The sequence below is a fragment of the Lycorma delicatula genome, chromosome 2, assembly GCF_047948215.1.
Source record: "Lycorma delicatula isolate Av1 chromosome 2, ASM4794821v1, whole genome shotgun sequence".
NCBI classification, from domain to species: domain Eukaryota; kingdom Metazoa; phylum Arthropoda; class Insecta; order Hemiptera; family Fulgoridae; genus Lycorma; species Lycorma delicatula.
The window spans coordinates 24,346,479-24,368,993 of NC_134456.1; the positions used below are offsets into that span (position 1 = coordinate 24,346,479).

The 22,515-nt window shown below is 29.6% G+C and overlaps 2 protein-coding genes across 8 annotated transcripts in view; one reads left to right on the forward strand and one right to left on the reverse strand.

The window, feature by feature from the left end:
• Window positions 1–1,956: 1,956 nt before the first annotated feature.
• On the forward strand, window positions 1,957–20,315 carry LOC142320566 (uncharacterized). 3 transcript variants are annotated; one of them, XR_012755434.1, is made up of 3 exons: window positions 1,957–3,603; window positions 6,666–6,795; window positions 19,724–20,315. XR_012755434.1 is itself a non-coding variant. In XM_075358495.1 (2 exons), the coding sequence occupies exons 1-2, from the start codon at window positions 3,398–3,400 to the stop codon at window positions 19,842–19,844; spliced, it is 327 nt and encodes a 108-aa protein (XP_075214610.1). In that variant the 5' UTR covers window positions 1,957–3,397; the 3' UTR covers window positions 19,845–20,315. The 3 variants fall into 3 exon arrangements, 2 of the variants coding, with proteins under 2 accessions (XP_075214610.1, XP_075214611.1); XM_075358495.1 differs by lacking the exon at window positions 6,666–6,795; XM_075358496.1 differs by lacking the exon at window positions 19,724–20,315 and having other exon boundaries at window positions 6,666–6,964.
• LOC142320565 (cytochrome P450 9e2-like) overlaps window positions 7,069–22,515 on the reverse strand; it is a 37,119-nt gene continuing 21,672 nt past the window's right edge. For all 5 annotated transcript variants that reach the window (XM_075358494.1, XM_075358491.1, XM_075358493.1 and 2 more), the window contains exons 5-9: window positions 21,851–22,044; window positions 17,965–18,095; window positions 11,760–11,966; window positions 9,283–9,528; window positions 7,069–7,545 (exon numbers count right to left, since the gene is read on the reverse strand). In XM_075358494.1, coding sequence (XP_075214609.1) covers window positions 7,376–7,545; window positions 9,283–9,528; window positions 11,760–11,966; window positions 17,965–18,095; window positions 21,851–22,044 — 948 coding nt within the window. In that variant the 3' untranslated portion in view covers window positions 7,069–7,375. The remainder of the gene's footprint in view (window positions 7,546–9,282; window positions 9,529–11,759; window positions 11,967–17,964; window positions 18,096–21,850; window positions 22,045–22,515) is intronic.

Consider the following 22,515-nt stretch of genomic DNA (forward strand, 5'->3'; position numbering starts at 1 on the left):
TCAACATTATTATAAAAATGAGCACAAATAATTTTCATTAATGTCTTCTGAATTGTGATTTATTGTGCAATTATCATATGTATTTAGACAAATATTACATTATTAATATTTATTATAAAATATTATTAATATTTATAATATTAGAAAAATATTATAAACAAAATTTCAATTTGATAAACTATCAACACTGATTAAAGGAGTCGTTCTTATAAAAACTGCAACAGCAGGTAGCAGCACTAGTGTAAATTAATATGCAATTATCATTTTGTTTAGTATTTTTATATTTATATTTTTATTATGCAATAATGGAATTATCTCAATCATGACTGAGGATGCAGCATCCTGTGAGAGTACTGTTATGAAAAATTAAGGCAAAATATGTCATCTCAGTATTTTGTACCAGCTGATTTATTTAATAGAATTTAAATATCTATCCCTTATATATATTCCTTTTTTTTTCAAAACACATTCTGTGTTCAAGAACTAAAAGTTTTCTGGGGGTATTAAGAGTGGAAATTCCTGCTGTGCCAGGCCTTCTAGTATCTTCAGTTTACAAATAGAATTTTCTAATTATTTTCAAAAGTTTTCTGATTTTGGAGACGAGCAAAAAATCATAATATAATTTGTTCTTGAGGCAAGGAGTACACAAGTCTGTGGATCAAGGAGTGGTCCTTTTCAGTTACAAAAATGTAGGCATGTGATTAATATAAAATTAAGTTTGATAATATTGAACTATTGTCAACAAATATCTCGCTGTATAGACTTTTCAGTATCTTATTAAAAAATTATACAAAACAAAATTTTTACTCAATTTAAATTTAATAACATTTTACTCAGCATGGAGCAACAGCAGATTAAGGGAAGTTATTTAAACATGATTGAATATATTCTGTCATTAATATAAAATATTTACAAAGATGGTGTTCCCCTTTTTACAAACATGTATTTTAAAAAAAATCATGAAATGAAAGATCAATTTCCAATAATATTAGTAAGAACATTATTAACATTTTAAACAGGCTCTGCGCCCACCTCTATTTATATTATTTAATTCAGGAACTACAGAATAATCGCCCAATTTAATTACAAAAAATAAATTCTAGGTAAAAACCATACAACATCCTTACTAAACTGATGGTTTTGGAACATTTGAAACATCATGAAGTAGCATCCTAGAAATTATGGTTAAGAAGTAAGGATGAAAATACAAGTGATGGAGCTATAAAGCTGGTACTCGCATATAACAATACAAGTTACTCAATGCTGGGTTTAGTTTCATTATATATCTTTGGCCTGTATTATTAGCTAATGCCCATATGACAGCCATAACTGGTTAAAATGTAATAAAGTAGACTATAAGAATATTGTAATAAATAGAATTACCAGTTAAAATATTTTCACTATAAATATTCAAAATTACCTTAAAAACAGTCATCTGTTTTATGTTGTCATGCTCCTATGTCTTTCCTTCTTATATTTTGTAAATACTAATTTAGTATATGAACCTCTTGGTTCTTTGACTTATATCATCTTACAATTTTTAATGTCTTTAAGATAATTAAGTTTTATCAAAACTTAATTTCTTAATTTATATCCCTAATATTAATAACCATCATGGTAAAACGAAATAAATAATTAAAATTTTTTTAAAATTAACTTATACGCTGTTATGTTAATTTCTGTTGCTTAATTGTTATACAAAATAATAAATAATTAATAGTCCATGTACAATATTGACTTATTAAATAGTTCTACTACTTAAATATTATTTATTACTTCTTTTATGTATAGGTTTGGGTGATATGAATACATTGTTGTTGCTGAATCTACATTAATATTTTGTTTAAACCATCTACGCCATCTAACCTATATTAGAATTGTGTATTATGATATTAATGCCATAAATAATGGAATTAATTAATGATAGCATAAATAATGATTATGCATAGTTATGGTATAAATAATGATAATGATATCATATATAATGATGGCATAATTAATGGTTAATAACATAAAATATTCACCCATACATTTATTTTTTGTAAATTGTGCTCATAAGTTTTTAATTTATATTTCGATAGTTTGTGATTAATATTGATCATTTGGGGAAGATGTCAGTTAAAAATAGAGGACACAATTATTTCTGGGCAATTCATACTGTAGTTTGTGATTAATATTGATCATTTGGGGAAGATGTCAGTTAAAAATAGAGGACACAATTATTTCTGGGCAATTCATACTGTAACAGGTGTTCCATATCTATGTTCTGGATCCTTCTTTGAAGATTATTTCTCTTTACAGTCTAAAATCAAAGAACATTTTCCACACTACCTAATTCTTGATAACCTGAAACCCATCCTATCCATCTCCATCTTATCAAACATTTAATGTCTGTTTTAGGAAGAATTTTCCTCTTGAAAATGATGTAAAGGGTCAATTTTTTGCTACCCAGTTACATATAACACAACTGTGCATATTCGTTTTCAATCACTTCCTGTCCTAATTACTACTTATTTCTTTTCTTTCTTATTAATTTCTATGGTATGGATCGTACAACAGGAATTTTATCAGCATTATCTGTTTGTGAAAGTTTATAATTCTGTCAGTAATTTATCATTAGACATGCCAGGGAATTTTTGTATTGATTTAGTTCTTCTAATATTAAATGATTGATGCTAGAAAAAAAAATTCTGCAACTAATATAAACCGTATGCTAACAACCTTAACTGATGCTAACCTTAAATATACTGCTTCCATCATTCATGATTACATATTATGATTGAATAGTTAAATTATTTATTTAAGTGGTTGTTATTATTATAATTAATATGAATGCAGTAATTGCTTAAAAATAATTAGTTTATCAATTAAATATAGTTTTTAAAAACATTTCTATTGGTTTCCTATAGATATATGTATGATTTTTGGGATATATCATATAAAATCTACAATGAAAAAATCGAGATGATTAGCAAAAATATAAATAAATAAAACTTTAAACCAAAATTAAATTTTGTAGAACGAAAAATAACTTGTAAATATAGCCGATCACAGATGTTATTTACAAAAGTAATGTTAATTATGTTAAGAGTAAATAAATATCACAGGTCTTATGCAGTGATGCTTCTCCCATTTCTCAAAAGTTTAAAATTAAGTTGAAATTACAGTTTGTGTACTTATATTTGTGACAATGTATTAAAAAAATACTGCTGTGTATTTTAATTAAAATGATTAAAATAAATACTATTAATTTCAGTTCACTGTTTACTGAATAGAATAGTGCATTCATGGTCATCTACTGGGGCAAAGGTTGCCATTATCAGATTGTTCTTTCCATTGAATTCAGTTTTTCATTAGTAAGTTAGCGGTTAACATTCTATTCCTTTCAGTTTCAAAAATGTCGCTTTTACAATTAATATGTATTGTACCAGGTAAACCAACTGATGTTGAATTACTGCAACAGAAGAAAATTCTCCATGAATTCTGGTATGTGCATCTTCAAATGGTAAATGCAGTATTCAATATGACTGCATTTGCCTGTCAAGGACGATCGATGTCTGTGTTAGAAACAAGGGTGTCAAACCAAAATCATCCTGTGCAAAGGTAGGTGGCTCGAGGGCTCCTAATTACACTTGATAGCTGTATCTACTTTAAATGTGCGGGAGTAAACGAATACATGAGGGAAGTTTTTGCAAGCCCAAATTTGGTGTTGGAGCACATACAATCAATTGGAAAATTCTTCTATGAAAAGTTTCTCTGGATTCACTGTTAAAAAATTCCATTAAAATCAGAGTTTGATGTCCAACACAGAAAAAAACATATTTTAGTTCCACTTCAAGGAAGTTCCATCTTTTTAACCTGAGAGCAACTAACTCTGATTACATTTTAGACAAATTAAGATCACAAACCAAATCATTAATTTCTGGTTGGGTGATTTTGTGAGGTTCAGTGCTCTCACCTTGGAAATCTGGATCCACTTTTTCTTAATTACTTTCTAAATCACCGTAGCCTTCTTCATTATCAACACTTCCTTTTAAACTTCCTGTTTTTGGCACAACAGGATTGGGTAACTCTTAACTGTATGGAGCAGGTCTTATGGCTGAAGGAAGACCAGAATATGCAACAGATTTCTTGAATTTAGTAATACAAAAACAAGCCTTTCAATTTTGTTATAAAAAAATAATCTATTGATTGTTCCTTAGGTACTCTCTATATCAAAGGAATAACAAAAGGTATATCATAGCATCCCATGTAGCCAGCTGCTTAGTTAAGTTACACAGGAATTACAGCAGATATAAGTCCAAGACTTATCCTGATCTCTTATTTTACACTCAATAGAATTCATATGATTTTTTAATCAAAACAGTAATATTTCTTCTTAAGAGATTTCAAAAATTTACCATACAGCAAAAATTGTTACGTGATTTATACAATTCTAAGACATTTTTATATAGATTACTAACAATACACAAAAAACAATATGTGAAAAGTGTAACAAGAACAATACATGTCTATAACAGAATAAGTAGGAATAAAACAAAAGACAAAACTTGCATTGATATTTACATGAAAGCCAGAATGAAACTGATTCTCTGGTCTGGATTATTCTACAGTAACAATAATGATTAAGATGACTATTTAAATTATGCATCACTAATAAAGGCTATTAAATCATATTATTGTGATAAATTTATTTCTTCTAGAAGGAATGATTTGGAGTAATTCTATGAAGTAATAACATATCAGTCACTCCTCAAAATTATTTTACTCTGAGCCACTTATAAATATCTTCAGATATTCATATGTCATTATTAATATAAATATTGACTTACAAAAAATCTTTGACAGTGTATAATAAAGAAAGTAAATCGCTTTTAACAATCTTAATTTTTTTATGAATGACAGTTACAGAAAATGAAGCCCTCGGGAAAAATTTGTATTTTATGTTTGGATTCAGCATAACAAATGCATACAAATAAGCCATAATTATGTATATAATAAAACTCTTGTACACCAGTGTCATTACATATAAATTAGAGTGAATTATCAAAGAATTTTTTTTTTTGGTTTTATACAATCCAATTTTTGCTCTACCCTTCCATGCTTCTAACCAGACAAGACTTTTCAGTTATAGAAATAGTAATCTATCATTTTGGTTGCTGTTGTTTTGTCTTTGCCTACGGCATTGTATACAAAGACATTGAGTTTGTTTGTTCATCTGTTGTAAACTCAAGCACCACTGAACTGGTGTGAATAATTCCTTCTTTCTTTTTCCTGTTTAGCCTCCGGTAACTACCGTTTAGATAATTCTTCAGAGGATGAATGAGGATGATATGTATGAGTGTAAATGAAGTGTAGTCTTGTACATTCTCAGTTCGACCGTTCCTGAGATGTGTGGTTAATTGAAACCCAACCACCAAAGAACACCGGTATCCACGATCTAGTATTCAAATCCGTGTAAAAATATCTGGCTTTACTAGGACTTGAACGCTGTAACTTTCGACTTCCAAATCAGCTGATTTAGGAAGACGCGTTAACCACTAGACCAACCTGGTAGGTGTGAATAATTCCTATATTGTTTTAAGGTCACATGATACCTTGTATCTTCCCCGTGTTAAATTTGCTATATTCATGTTCCTTGTTCTCAGCTCTCTATTAGTCTAAAACCTTGAATTTTTGCATATGTCCTTTTGGGTCTTTTCTAATGCTGCTGAATTTTTTTCAGACACATAATGAGAAAATCTGTCTGGAAAAAAATTTTTTGTTAACGTTCCCTTAAGGATTACAAATTTTGTCTGTTCTAAGTTCTAATAACGTAACTTCTGAAAGGATTTTGTGCTGAAAAAAATTCAGTAGATGTATCTCTACTCTAGAAAACTACAGTCAAAATTTCAGACATCTATCTTGAACCAATCCTGAGAAAAAGGAACATTTGTACTAAAAAACACAACTTTCGGAAAATTGATTTTAAAAAAATGTGCGTTTTATAACTCATCATATTGCTAAAACAGTTGTGCTCCATATGATGGATTATCTGCGCCCTCCTCTTCATTGCAGTAGTTTTCTTTTATTTATGTGCTTCCCCTTTTGCATCTAAAAGATGTCTGTTGTCAAGTTCCTTCAACACTTGTTTTTGCTCCTGGATTCAAACCAAATTTTTGTAATACTCGCCAAGGATTTACATCATTAAAACTTATAACTGAAACATACTTTCCAAATGAGAGAGATGTCAGTCAAACAAACCCCGTTTAGTGATATGCATCAACACGATATAGTTAAACGTGTTGTTAGGATTTTGTGTCAGTTCATGCAAATATTTTACTAACAGCTCTAGATTTGCCAAACCTTTGAATACTGATTTGATTAATGTAGCTACTGCCTGAGGTATGGGGTTTTTGCGTGAAAATGGCTTTTCTTGTATTTCAGCTTTTCTACATTTACAGCAAGTTTGATCCCCAGAAGGGCAGAGGTTATGTGCTGGGTTTTTGTCGGTTGATGTACAGTGAAAGTATATTGCCCAAATAGCCTGCTTCATCTGATCTGCACTAGACAGATTTTTCCTGATAGCATAACTATTATATGACTATAAGTTGTTTATTTCTTTGAAAATCTACCTTTACCTGTAATTTTTTTCTCTTCTGACAGTTTGACATTTTTATTTTCAGAATGTATTTCCTCAGCCAGCACCCCATCCTCTTTTGAATGTGGTCATACATTCTAATTTTTGTATTCTTTCAGTGCCATATAGAGTTGCTTCAACCACAGATCCAAAGCTTTGCTGTCTCCATCTCCAAGGTAAAATTAGAAAAATCACAATTAAAAACAGGAAAAATTTCCTTGAGGAATTTTTACAGATCTATTTTTGAATCAAACAAATTTTTTTTAGACATTTCAACATTTATTTCTTATAATTTAATATATTTTTTAACTAAAAACATCAAAATTGCAGAATCAGCCACCCCAATTATCCTTTTGGTATCCCTTCATGTTGATATAATTTATAAGTAAAAATTACCTGTATTAATAAGGATTACCATATGATTCATCAGGATAAAAATTGAAGTCTGATTAAAAGTTAGAAACAGTTTATTATGACCACCAAATTTTGTAAGTAGTATTAAAAAAATACTAATTTTATTATAATATGTTGTACTCTAATAATTACTTCTTAATCTAATAATAACTCATTTATGCAGATTGTTTGCCAATAATTTACATAAATGATAGCATTACAAATAAAACATCTTGATTTTGCATATTTAATATTTTATTTTATTAGTTTTCACTTTTGTTATTATAAAATACTGTTATTTATTAATATAACTATACACAAAATGAACTTGCACATTTATCTTTTAACACAGTTGTAGAGTATCTAATTCAGCTTCTTAAAACGTACAACTGGTGTAGATTGGGGTACAAACAAGATTATTACATTCATTGGCTTTAGTGGGCCTGCTGCTGTATCTTTTCCTGGAAGTATTTCGTATTCTTTAAGTAAATAGCACAACACAAGTTTTATTGTTGTCAGAGAGTGCTTCATACCTGTAATGAAAAAAATATATAATTTTATTACTTTTTTAAATTTCCAGTTTTAAATAGAATTTCAGAATATCATATATGATAATGAACGACATAATTTCTAGATTAATAGACCTTATGAATTTGAAGGTATAGATAAATCTTTTTCTGGATGAAATTTGTTACTTCAAATTGGTAAAACTCTTCTTTTGGTAATACCATTGCAGACCTTGAAGTACAAAATTCTTCAATCTAGCTTCTCCAGTCTTCAATCTATCTATCTTCTCTATCCATTACCCCTTAGCCTTTCATTTTTTTTAAAATGGCTCTCTTTCCCATGTACCACCTAAGCTAGCTTTTGTTTTATATTAAGTTTCTTCAGAGATTTGTTAATTAGAAACTTCTGATGAAGCTAAACATAGAGTGAAAGCTAGCTCAGGGACAAGTAAATCTTTTTTTCTATCTTCGAAAAGTGAACTTAGTCATTTTTAAAACTTTACAGTTGTATAAAACAAATGATATTACCATCATTTCAATTTTTTTTTTAAATTTTAAATAAAATTTAAAAATCTACTTTGAGAAAATTTCTTTGTTGATAGATATTTTGTATTTTATAGTTTCATTTGTGTGTAGTGATAATTAGAGCTCCCTACTAAATTGTATTGTTCTATGCACAGCTGCTTGGTTCTAAAGGAAGTTTAAGAGAAAGTGTGAATTTTCATTAACATAATTGTGCAGTCTTTTTTTGTAAATGACAGAGAAATAGAGATTTTTTTGTTTCATCACATTCAGGCGGGTGATGATGTACTATTTATTTCATAGTGATTGTTATTGCTATGATATTATATGAATTAACTGTATATGAATTAAATTTTGTCTGTAAATTATTAAAAATATATAATAAATTTGCACTCTCTTTGAATTTTGTTGAAAACTGCAGTAATTTGTTGTTTCAAATTTTGTTCATTATTTATTTCATTATCTTGATTTGTAATTGTTTATCTGCTTGTACAAGATTATGTATGAGAAAAAATGTTTTAATGAAACTTTCCAAATTAACTTATTGTAACTGTTAATAACTTATAAACTTGTGTAATTTGTGAAAAAAAAAATGTATCAACTGTTTAGAAGTAACAAACAAAACAATACAGTAGTTTGATAAGAAATACTGAGGCTAACCATCAATCAAACAAAAAATAAAAACTGGTCAAAATAAAAATTAGTCACAAACCTAGGATTTCCATGGTTTTTCTAAAAATAGATTTATATTTATTTAAATACACACATTTTTAATGATTATTTTGTCAAATTCATTTTTTAAATTCATATTTGGGATCCCCAACTTGTATCTCTCTGCAGATTATATAGTTCCTGCAGATATATATATATATATATATATATATATATATATATTAATATATTATTCTTTGTTTAATATCAAATATCATTCCAGTTCTAGAGTGACATTCTTGAACTAAGCGTAAATGTGACAATTGAATTTGTTCTGTATTAAAAATAATTTCATAGTTCATTTGGGTGTACATAAGAAATGTCATGAGGTATGACTGATTTATAATCATGTCATCTGCACTACATGTCAATATCTGATGTTTAGGGCTTTGGTTTGAATCTTGATCATGATTGTCACTTTTCTTTTGCTTAAGTTCATTTCTTAATCATAAAGTAGTAGAGGAAGATAGCAGTAACTGGGGGTCAGCCTGGGGTGAATAAACTAATAAATATACTTTCATACTTCCTTACCTAAGCAAATCCGAGGCCCTTGACCAAATGGTAAATAGGCAAATTTATGCCTTTTCTTTTTGTTTTCCTCAGAGAAGTTTTCTGGATTAAAATTTTCTGAGTTTGGAAAATATTCAGGATCATGATGAAGGGCATATACTGGAATTAAGATGGAAGTTCCTGGTTCAATTTCTGTTGAGCCTAAAGTTACTTTCTCTGTACAAGTTCTGCCCAGATAAGATACAACTGAAATATACCTTCCTATTTCTGCAATAAATATATTATATTAAACATTATTACAATTATTTAGATAAAAATGTAAAATATATCTACATAAAGAAACTTGTTAAAACATGTAATGAATAACAATATTACTGTATTATTTGTTTTCACCACTCTAAGGCTGATTTTGCTCATAAAATAACATATTTTGATAGTGATCATCATGAAATGTGGTAATCAATTCAGAAAATAAAATTATAGTGACTTATTCTCTATTTTCTTCTCTGGAGGACGTTTTTAATTATTAGTATAATATTAATATTACATAATTTATAATAATAATAAATATAATGTAATTATTATTTATTTTGTATTATTTATATTTGCTGATCACCATGGTGGAGTGATACCATCTTGGTCTTTCATCTAGAGTTCCTAGGTTTAAGCATCGCATTTTTTGCCACTAAAAAATTCATTCAAACGTTGGTACTTGTAAGTGGTTGTAAGCCTGTTGTATATATATATATATATATATATATGTGTGTGTATACTGTTAAACATGTTATTACGAATATAAATTATAATTCAAATCAATAAACCACCTGTGATAGATTAGAATAATTTATGGTACATATGTGATAGGTGAGAATCAAGTAAGAGAATATCTCTTTAATATATATGTATGTATTTACCTAACTGGTAAGTATTTAATTTTAATTTCATAACATTGTCATTTTTTAAAATTAAGCATCTTTTATAAAAGAAGTGATGAGGGATGAATATCAGAAAACAAGGAATGAATCATTGATGTAATGATATTATTTGTATTTTCCTTGAATATTTAACACAAGGTGCAAACATCTCCTCTAATTCAGTCCCTTAACCAGAGGAGCTGATTCAAGGGATCAAAATAAACAAAAAAAATTGTTTACAAACATGTCTTGCTTCATTTTTGTCTGTCTGCTATTCTCTGATAAGAATTTATAACATTCATTAATGAAATATGGTGTACATTTATTCAACAGAAAACTTGGGACAGAATAAATAGGACGGAAAATTTTACTTTCAAAAAATTCAAAATGGCCTTTACATCATTTAATCATTAATAGCTTCATAAATATTAGGTCATTGAATTATGATTAATTAGGTAAAGTGTTAAGCATTTATGTGAAAAAATGACATTGGTTAAAATTGCTGGACAAATAAATATAGTATGGCAGAAATTGTTAAAGAAGATCTATGGCACACTTATTGAAAAATAATGAAATCTGAAAATTAAGTGCATGGTTTCACTTACTTTACTAATAATAATTATTATTAAAATTTGAATTAAATATACCTCTGCATTACATGGCATAATGAAATTATATATTTAATTTAATAATTTGGCAGTGGAAATGATATTTTAATTAATATAAAAATCATAAAATAAAATTTAGAGTAACACAATTTAACTGATTGCTAGTAAATGGCATCAGTTATTTTTATTCAAAAAAAAAAAAAAATTTCTTTCATTGGCAAAATTTATGACAAAATATTTGTAATTTTATCAAAATCTTAAAGTTCTATATAAAAAAATTAAATGAAATAAAATAAAAATAATAGTAATATGCAAGAGTTAGTACGAGATTACATCTAAAATTACATAATTTTTTTTTTATTGTAGTATGAAAAATTAGATTTTTAATTGATTGAGCATTGTGAAAAAAAACAGGCTTAAGGAATCCTATTCTGTGAGGCTGCAACTTTAGAAAACTTATTACAATCGTTGGAATGTGACACATCTGTTTATTGGATTTAAGTATAACCTATTAGTTTTGTTTTGTTTTACTTATCTATATTTACTACCTGCTATCTTATTTTTTTGTGTACATTTTTTACATGTTCTTTTTTCTGTTTTAATTTTTAGCAAGATTAGGTTCAATTTAATTTGTCATTTATTTATTTTTTTTTAATGTTAATGATCCTAATATAACCAAAGATTATTTTTAGGAGATGATTTTTTTAGTAGTTCATCCGAAACATAGTTGCGCAATAAACAGATAAGTGTTCAATAAAACTAAAATTCTTTATTATGAAGTTGAATGTAGTAATGCAAAAAAACTTGCTGCATTAAGTGCAGAATTAAAAAGATCTGTTTTGTGAAGTGGCCCCCCTTCCACCATTATCTAAAATTTTGTGAAAGTTGAAGGGAAGCCCTATAATTGTAGCAGAGTAATGTGTGAGATTATATTGTAAAATTATTCTTAACAGCCTTACAGTTGTCAAGAAATCACCTGATATAACCATTTCCATGTACTCCATCTTGTTAACAGCATCAACTGTGATATCTGTTGTATTCAATATTTCATCTCTTAGTTTTTGTTGTACATCTGAAAATAGTGCCAACTGATACAAAACAAAGTTTAACAATATAGCTGTTGTTTCATATCCATCTATGTAATATGCCGCCATATATCCAGTGGCCTCCTTCACTGTGAAGTCTGAAAAAGAAAACTCTTTAGATGGAATATTGAATTTTAATGGCAATATAATAAATAATTAAATGTACTATAATGAATTCCAAAATTAAAACTTTTTATTTATTAATTAAACCTTTTCAGTTCAGTGATTATGTTATAAGCAGTATGAAGGTGCTGGAGTTGCACAATAAGTCATTTTCTATCTGTAATTTTATCTGATGCAGAAAAATATAAATCTTAATATGATTCATGCTTGTAATTAATTAATTATTATCTAAATAAAAGGTGTAAGACAATAAGAATTTAGAATAATTAAAATAACATACTGGGTAAGATCTATGCAAAAGAGATCATTTTCTGCATGAATAATACTGATGAATGAATAAAAGAAAGATTTTATTATTGCTAAGATAGAATGATTGATTAATTGGAATGAAGACAGAAGTAGAGTTGGATCTGCTTAGTGCCCAAAACTAATTTTTATATGGGATAAAACCAAGGCAGAGTTACAATTTTATTTTTAACAATGAATATTTTACTCATTCTAATAGTGAAATAGTGGATTTAGAAAACGATTTACTTTTGTGAATGCACAATTAGAAAGGTCTTTTTATCTGAAAACTCAAACAGTACAATTTTTTTTTTTTTTTTTTTTTTTTTTTTTGTCTTCAGTCATTTGACTGGTTTGATGCAGCTCTCCAAGATTCCCTATCTAGTGCTAGTCGTTTCATTTCAGTATACCCTCTACATCCTACATCCCTAACAATTTGTTTTACATATTCCAAACGTGGCCTGCCTACACAATTTTTCCCTTCTACCTGTCCTTCCAAAATTAAAGCGACTATTCCAGGATGCCTTAGTATGTGGCCTATAAGTCTGTCTCTTCTTTTAACTATATTTTTCCAAATGCTTCTTTCTTCATCTATTTGCCGCAATACCTCCTCATTTGTCACTTTATCCACCCATCTGATTTTTAACATTCTCCTATAGCACCACATTTCAAAAGCTTCTAACCTTTTCTTCTCAGATACTCCGATTGTCCAAGTTTCACTTCCATATAAAGCGACACTCCAAACATACACTTTCAAAAATCTTTTCCTGACATTTAAATTAATTTTTGATGTAAACAACTTATATTTCTTACTGAAGGCTCGTTTAGCTTGTGCTATTCGGCATTTTATATCGCTCCTGCTTCGTCCATCTTTAGTAATTCTACTTCCCAAATAACAAAATTCTTCTACCTCCATAATCTTTTCTCCTCCTATTTTCACATTCAGTGGTCCATCTTTGTTATTTCTCCTACATTTCATTACTTTTGTTTTGTTCTTGTTTATTTTCACGCGATAGTTCTTGCGTAGGACTTCATCTATGCCGTTCATTGTTTCTTCTAAATCCTTTTTGTTCTCGGCTAGAATTACTATATCATCAGCAAATCGTAGCATCTTTATCTTTTCACCTTGTACTGTTACTCCGAATCTAAATTGTTCTTTAACATCATTAACTGCTAGTTCCATGTAAAGATTAAAAAGTAACGGAGATAGAGAACATCCTTGTCGGACTCCCTTTCTTATTATGGCTTCTTTCTTATGTTCTTCAATTGCTACTGTTGCTGTTTGGTTCCTGTACATGTTAGCAATTGTTCTTCTATCTCTGTATTTGAACCCTAATTTTTTTAAAATGCTGAACATTTTATTCCAGTCTACGTTATCGAATGCCTTTTCTAGGTCTATAAACGCCAAGTATGTTGGTTTGTTTTTCTTTAATCTTCCTTCTACTATTAATCTGAGGCATAAGATTGCTTCCCTTGTCCCTATACTTTTCCTGAAACCAAATTGGTCTTCTCCTAACACTTCCTCCACTCTCCTCTCAATTCTTCTGTATAGAATTCTAGTTAAGATTTTTGATGCATGACTAGTTAAACTAATTGTTCTGTATTCTTCACATTTATCTGCCCCTGATTTCTTTGGTATCATTACTATAACACTTTTTTTGAAGTCTGACGGAAATTCCCCTTTTTCATAAATATTACATACCAGTTTGTATAATCTATCAATCGCCTCCTCCCCTGCACTGCGCAGTAATTCTACAGGTATTCCGTCTATTCCAGGAGCCTTTCTGCCATTTAAATCTTTTAATGCTCTCTTAAATTCAGATCTCAGTATTGTTTCTCCCATTTCATCCTCCTCAACTTCCTCTTCTTCCTCTATAAAACCATTTTCTAATTCATTTCCTCCGTATAACTCTTCAATATATTCCACCCATCTATCGACTTTACCTTTCGTATTATATATAGGTGTACCATCTTTGTTTAACACATTATTAGATTTTAATTTATGTACCCCAAAATTTTCCTTAACTTTCCTGTATGCTCCGTCTATTTTACCAATGTTCATTTCTCTTTCCACTTCTGAACACTTTTCTTTAATCCACTCTTCTTTCGCCAGTTTACACTTCCTGTTTATAGCATTTCTTAATTGCCGATAGTTCCTTTTACTTTCTTCATCACTAGCATTCTTATATTTTCTACGTTCATCCATCAGCTGCAATATATCGTCTGAAACCCAAGGTTTTCTACCAGTTCTCTTTATTCCGCCTAAGTTTGCTTCTGCTGATTTAAGAATTTCCTTTTTAATATTCTCCCATTCTTCTTCTACATTTTCTATCTTATCTTTTTTACTCAGACCTCTTGCGATGTCCTCCTCAAAAATCTTCTTTACCTCCTCTTCCTCAAGCTTCTCTAAATTCCACCGATTCATCTGACACCTTTTCTTCAGGTTTTTAAACCCCAATCTACATTTCATTATCACCAAATTATGGTCGCTATCAATGTCTGCTCCAGGGTAAGTTTTGCAGTCCACGAGTTGATTTCTAAATCTTTGCTTAACCATGATATAATCTATCTGATACCTTGCAGTATCGCCTGGCTTTTTCCAAGTGTATATTCTTCTATTATGATTTTTAAATTGGGTGTTGGCAATTACTAAATTATACTTCGCGCAAAACTCTATAAGTCGGTCCCCTCTTTCATTCCTTTTGCCCAGCCCGTATTCACCCACTATATTTCCTTCCTTGCCTTTTCCAATGCTTGCATTCCAATCTCCAACTATTATTAAATTTTCATCTCCTTTTACGTGTTTAATTGCTTCATCAATCTCTTCGTATACACATTCTACCTCATCATCATCATGGGCGCTTGTAGGAATATAGACGTTAACAATCGTTGTCGGTTTAGGTTTTGAATTTATCCTTATTACAATGACTCTATCGCTATGCGTCTTGAAATACTCCACTCTCCTCCCTATTTTCTTGTTCATCACGAAACCTACTCCTGCCTGCCCATTATTTGACGCTGAGTTAATTACTCTAAAGTCACCCGACCAAAAGTCGCCTTCCTCTTCCCACCGAACCTCACTAATTCCTACTATATCCACGTTTACCCTATCCATTTCCCTTTTTAAATTCTCTAGCCTACCAACCTTTTTTAAGCTTCTAACATTCCACGCTCCGACTCGTAGAATGTTATTTTTTACTTTTCTGGTGACCCCTTCCTTAGTAGTCCCCACCCGGAGATCCGAACGGGGGACTATTTTACCTCCGGAATATTTTACCAAGGAAGGCGCCTCCATTATTACTTTTGAAAATGCAGAGCCACATTTTCTTGGAAAAAAAAACAGCTGTAGTTTTCCATTGCTTTCAGCTGCGCAGTACTCAGAGGACTGAGTGATGTTGATATGGCCGTTTAAGTCATTGTGACTTACGCCCCTAACAACTACTGAAAGAGCTGCTGCCCTCTTTCAGGAATCATTCCTTAGTCTGGCTCTCAACAGATACCTCTCCGATATGGTTGCACCTTCGGTCCAGCTACTCTGTATCCCTGAGCACTCAAGCCCCCTCACCAACGGCAAGGTCTCATGATTCATAGAGGAGGCAAACAGTACAATACTTATAAATATTCCAAATAATAAATTTAAAAAATATTAATTTGGAAGCAAAGCTGAACAAACGACAAACAATAGTCATAAAGTTATATAATACAAATTTTAGAAATGGCAGCAAGTGAGAAACTATAGACACAAATAATGGTTACTAAGGGAGTAAGCAAACTGAAGGATTAATAAAACCAATAAAATTGTAAAAAAGTATCATTCAGAAAATTAAATTTCTAAAAAAGTAATCATATCACGAGTATAGAAATAAGGACAAACACATATTAAAATAAATCAGGTAATAGAGTTTATATAAAGTGCGAGTAGTCCATGAAAGAATGCAAACAGTGTAACCAGAAAAAAAAACAGCCAATATATTAAAATTCAGGTATAATTCTAAATTATAGAAAACTACTTACCTTACTGTCAATTCTGTGGGCTAGTTTGAATCTTTAATTAACGTATAAAAATCAAGGAGAATGCAATGTGCAATCAAGGTTTGTGTGCAGCATTGCAGAGCAGGTATTTAAGCAATTATTCTAGATAATGAAGCATCAACAGATGATATGAACATGATGTATTCACATGTTAACATGATGAATCCTAAACACATCCCCCAAAGATAATCTCTTCATGGGAACTTGTTTTATATTGACTTCCATGGTAATACACATTACAATCATACGCTTTAGTGTATAATGTAACTTATTTTCAATCACTGAGACAGAAAAGCTAATGTTGGCTGATATTTCACAAAGTGTGCATGGTAAAATGATTGTGAAAATTGGTTGGTGCAGGTTTCTGCAGCGTATTTCAGTTTATTCAATGTCTAGGAATTTTATTTTAGAAAGGAACCCAGTAGAACCTGACTAGTCTAGTGTGGTTGTTGAGAAAAGAGGTTGACATATGAATATCCTCAATTTTGGGTGTGTAATGTATGATTTTGATAATGTACAGAATCACAGTACACAAGAATATGGTTGTAGTTTATTACCTATAATATTATTATTATTATTATTGAAAAAAAAGGCATTGTGTAAGACAAATTGATAGTTTGTCTATCAGGAAAAATTAAAATTTTTCCTTTCCTGGTATCATAAACTTCCATGTAAAATAAAATTGTAGTAATATTACACATTATAATGCAATAAGTCAGATAATGTTTAACACAGCTGTAACGTTTAGACCAATTGACAGGATTAATTTCAGTAATTGAAATTAAAATTTAATTTGGAAGAGTATTAAAATACAAACGTATGCGTGGGCATGAGAGGTTACTTACATGGCAGATATGGTATGCATGAGTACAAGATATCCTACGGTATTACAGCTGTGAAGAAACCTATATTGCAACATCAAGATCAAAAAATGTTGGTTAAAGGGACAAATATTTAATTGAATTTGTAATTTTATGTTACCATTGTACTTCAAACTTTGGGGTTCATTAACAATATTATCTCAGGATCAGTCATGCTGAGAATGAACAAGACTGTTTAACAAACTGTAGCTGGGCATATGACTGTGGTTAGTAACTATGATCCAAAATTAAAAAAAAAATTGGTGCTTAAAATTTGGAAAATTTACTCTTTAAATAAAACTCTAGATCTGGACCTGATTAATTATTTTTTTAAATGTTTTAAAAACAATGTAGATGTACAAAAAAAAATTAACATATTTCTAGCAGTCACAAAATTAAATTATAATTTTATTTTATATCAATAACAATTATTAATCTCTCAAAAATATATTAAAATAAAATTAAAAGCCTTGAAGTTAAAACTAACAGATGAAGATTTTGCTTAATTTTAAAATAATTTTTCAGCTTATTTTTGGTCAACAATATGGGATTCTGAAAGTTGAAAGATATTTTATCTTATCGATGAAGACAATTCCTCAGAACAGTATCATTAATAATTTTTTCAGTTTTTTGTTGTAATATTCTTCTATGCATAATTATATAATAAAATCAAACATGATAATTTCTACAACTACTTATGACGAACATTTAACTATGTAATTTTACACATATGGTGAGAATGTAAATACAATGTAATTTAGGTGAGAGTATGCTATTATTTTGTTATTTAAGTTACCTTTCCCCGTATTATCTTTGTATTTTTCACTTTTATGTAGTATTGTGTAAAGAAATGAATTTTTGTCAGGATTCTTCATAGCTTGTTCAGTTACATATTCCAAAGATGTGTTTAAATCTTTTGAGAAAACCCTATAAAAATAATAGATTAGAAAATATTTTATAAATAAGTTAATTTCACAAATTACTGAGTATCTATGCTTTTTATTTTAGTACTGATTGTAGTTCATTTACTGTGGATATGTTTTTTTATTTACTCTTTCTTTCTCATATTGATAGATTTCTTCCATCACTCTCCTACTGACATTATTTTACAGTTATCTCTCATCGTGATATGATAGCTTCCTGTTAATGATGTACTCTATCAGAATAAATTTTCAACATTGTGGTAGTAAGTAGAGGCATCTATGACACTTTATCTCACAGCAAGCAAGCAAATATAGATCTAGGAAATTAAAAGAAATTCTTTGAACTACTGAATTTATAAGAGAGAATAGTTCTGAACTATAGCTAAACAAGTATAAAAGGAAAACAAAGAATAATAATTGAGGATTTTGTAATTTGGTATATCAGGAGGTTGTTGAAAATTAAATGTATTTGTAAAATAATATGAAGTAATTTTGTGTGGATTACAGTCATTCAAACCACTTGAAAAATTGTACAACTGTATTTTAGAAGTGATCTCTTTTTGCCTTTTTTTTAGAGTAATGTCTTTACTATTAAAAAATAATTTACTTGTATCAGGTCATCAGCATTGGCTATTTTTAATTTTACGCCACGTGATTATACGTTTATTTCTGTACAATTCCATGTAAATATTTTGCTCTTATGATAAAAAGTACGGAAGATATAAATATTTTTATAAAGTTTTGTTTATTAGATCAGAAATCGGTTTGTTTCAAGCTCAAAATTTTAATGATATTTTTCTACATAATACTGCAAGAGGTTTGGTACCGTACTTTTATTTTTTATACCATAATTTTGTTTTAAATGTTGGTAGCAATATATGACACCTGTTGCTATTTGTTTATTTACTAATACATTGTATTACTAAAAGGTTATGTTGAAAATTTCTGTTTTGTTTTCTTTTCTTTATGTGGCAAGTTTGTAATTAGTGAAATTGCTGTTGTGTATCGTGAAGTTTTGTATAACAAGTGTTTGTACATAATGGCGAAATATGAAAGGCTTATAAAATACGTAACTTTAGAGACCAGTACATCAAAAAAAGTGTTCCTGTAAAAGATGTATCTTACACCGAATCAGCTGCCACCAGGTGTAAATAGGCCTAGTAGTTCTCATGCGGTGGATATTACATATTTGATGTTAATTTATTGATAAGTTTTTAAAAACATCTATTAGTTGTAAATATTGTGAAAATGACTATGTAAACTTGATTTATTTTGATAACAACTATCTGCTCTAGAAATGAAATTTGATTATAAAATTCAACTTTCAACCATGGTATGTGATATAGAAAATGAAACCTGCATGCTGTCAGTGTGAAAAATGTCTAGGCTCAGATTACTGCAAGAGAGCTGGGATTATTTTGATTCTTAAATTATCTTCAAACAGTGGGTTTCTGTTAACTCAAATTCTTTCATTTCAAGAGTACTTAGATAAACTTACTGAAAATTTAAATAATTTAAAAAGGCATCATTTTGTTGCAAAGAAACAAGCCAATTCCCTCAACATTAAAAAGGAAAACTTGTTGATGTATTATAATGGGAGCCTTCTCTAAAAATCTTCCTTTTGTGTTACAGGATGAAGTCCAGTCATTTCACTGGTGAAAAACTTATCCCACAGTACATCCATTTCTCTTATATTTTAAAAAAGAAGGATAATTACAAAGCCAAAGCTACTGTGTCATTAGTAAGTACTTGAAGCACAATACTACATCATTCTTCTGCTTCCAAAAGCAAGTTATAAAGTAAAAACACTTTATCACAAGTTAAACAATTTTTTTATTTTTCTGATAGCTCCTCATCAGCCCAGTATAAAAACAAAAAATATTTCATAAATTTGTGCTACCATCAAGAAGATTTTGAAATCACAGCTGAATGGCATTTTTTTGGCTCATACCATGGAAAAGAATCATGTGATGGTATTGGTGGAACTGTAAAAAGAACTCTGACTAAAGCAAGCCTTCAAAGGACATTCAACAATCAAATTGTTACACCTTCTGAAATGCACAATTACTGCAAATATATTATTAAAAATATAACATTTATTTTCTGCTCTAATAAAGATGTTTAAAAGACTGAATAATAACTCAGTTCTTGTTATCAGGTAATCATAACAGTCCCAACAACCTTTCACAGTTATGTTCCACCAAGTCAAAAATGTATTCTGAAAGTCTGGGCGACCTCTGAATCAGAAACATTTATGTCAGTATCAATATACAAGGACAGTGTTTCTGATTGGTTTATGCAAAGCCTTGAAAACTTGAGAAATCTAAGCATGGCTCATGACGGCTTGTGGCAGAAAATAGGTCACACTTCACTCAATGTATTTGTTAGTGTAACTAGTTTTGATACTAGTAAAATTCTTGATTTTAGTGTATTGAACAGATACTGTCAGGAATGTGTATTTCAGAATGCACAGGAACATAACTGCACCAAAAATAATCAAGGGATAAGTGGAGGCTTAGAGGTTGTCGAGGCCATTGATATTTTCAGGAGTATAGAAAAACTGTAATGTTTGTTGAGTATCTGGGAGATGGGAATAGTAAGGGTTTCCAAAACTTGGTAGAGGATAAGCCTTATGGGAATGATGTAATCATAGAAAAACTTGCCCAGGATGTTTTTAACCAAGTAAGTGCTTTATTTACTTTTAAACTGTGTTTACCAGAAATGTGATTTTTTTTCACCTACGTTCCTTTTTTTCAAAAGCTAGTAGAGGTAAGTAGCTGAAATTTTTACAGGACTTTATAGTGGCTATTTTACTTGTCTAGTACCAAAATCATGAATATATCTTCATTAAAAAAAGGTTAAAAATTGTTTTTCACTTATAAATTATAATTTTTAGAAATTTTAACAAAAAAATTTAATTCTGTAAATATTTCTCCAAACTTAGTAAATTTGGTAGGGAGTGGGTATAAAACAATTTATTCAGTGGTAAAAATTTCAAGGAAATCAGTCTAACTATTCAGGAGAAAAAGAAACGTAAATATTGCCAAATTAACACTATAGGCATAGGATGGTCATGCATACCTTAACATAATTACTTTAAAATTTGTGTTTTATTGTGTACTGATTTTATTTATTATCCTAGAATAATTGTGTCATTATTATTTCATAGATTACTTTTTTAAATGAAATATGATCCATAACAACTTCCTTCTCTCTGATTTATAACTTTGTACTTCTAACGCTGTTCTGATAAAGGTTTTTCCATATTCTACCTTTTTTCTTTCAGATGGTAGAGTAATTTCTTTGCATCATTAATGGAATGGTAAATGGTGTACCCATTCCTGAAGTGACCTATGTATAATGTACTATTATGTTATGATCACACACACACACACACACACACACACACACACACACACACACACACACACACACACACACACACACACACACACACACACACACACACACACACACACACACACACACACACACACACACACACACACACACACACACACACACACACACACACACACACACACACACACACACACACACACACACACACACACACACATCCATATAAATGTAGATCGAACAATGCATTGACTGAAATCAATTTGAGTCATTGGTTTAAATAATATTAAAATTTATATGGTCAAGAATATAAGTAGATAATAAATACATGCATTAATTTTAGTGATCTATTTGCTACTAAAAATTATACAAAATGAAAAAATAAAATATGCAGCTTACCTCTTGTTTATTATGTTACCTAATTTTGGCCAAAGAATCCAAAGGTTAAATAAATACTGTGAAGCAATATTTATAAATTGTAGTTTATCAAAAATACTTTTAATTACTGAATTTTCAGAAAAAGAATTTGCGTAGATGCCCCAACCCCAGTTTGCTACTATTTCACACATTAATTTTTCTGACACTTCATGTACCTAAATAGATGATAATTCAGTTAAAATAATTTAAATACATAAGAAACACATTTTCTATTATTCAACTATTTGGCTGTTTCAACTGTATCTGCCAATTGAGCATTACAATTTTTTTTTATGAACACTATTTTAATATAGTGATTTACCTAAACTGTCCTAGGCAGTACTTACTACTACAGTAATAATAAAATTATAATGATAAATTATTTAAGCTGCTGACAATTCTTTATTACGTCCTTGTAAAGTAAAGGAAGAATTGTGATCGCGAAAAATTTTGGTTTTCAGATTAAAACAGAAATATTCATTTTGTCCATCCCAGTATCCATTTTGACTTGTTTTGGTGTGATGTCTGTACTTATGTACGTACATAACTCAAAAATGATTATCTGTTGGATGTTGAAGTTTTGGATTTAGGACTGTTGTAACATCTAGTTGTGCATCTCCCCTTTTGATAGCAATTGACTGTATCAA

Bases quoted from the DNA above. Each gene is read 5' to 3' on its own strand.
- LOC142320566 (XM_075358495.1), top strand. From the start codon at position 3,398: ATGTCGCTTTTACAATTAATATGTATTGTACCAGGTAAACCAACTGAT. The intron at 3,604-19,723 runs GTAGGTGGCTCG...TTTGTGTTACAG, and splicing joins CAAAATCATCCTGTGCAAAG to GATGAAGTCCAGTCATTTCA.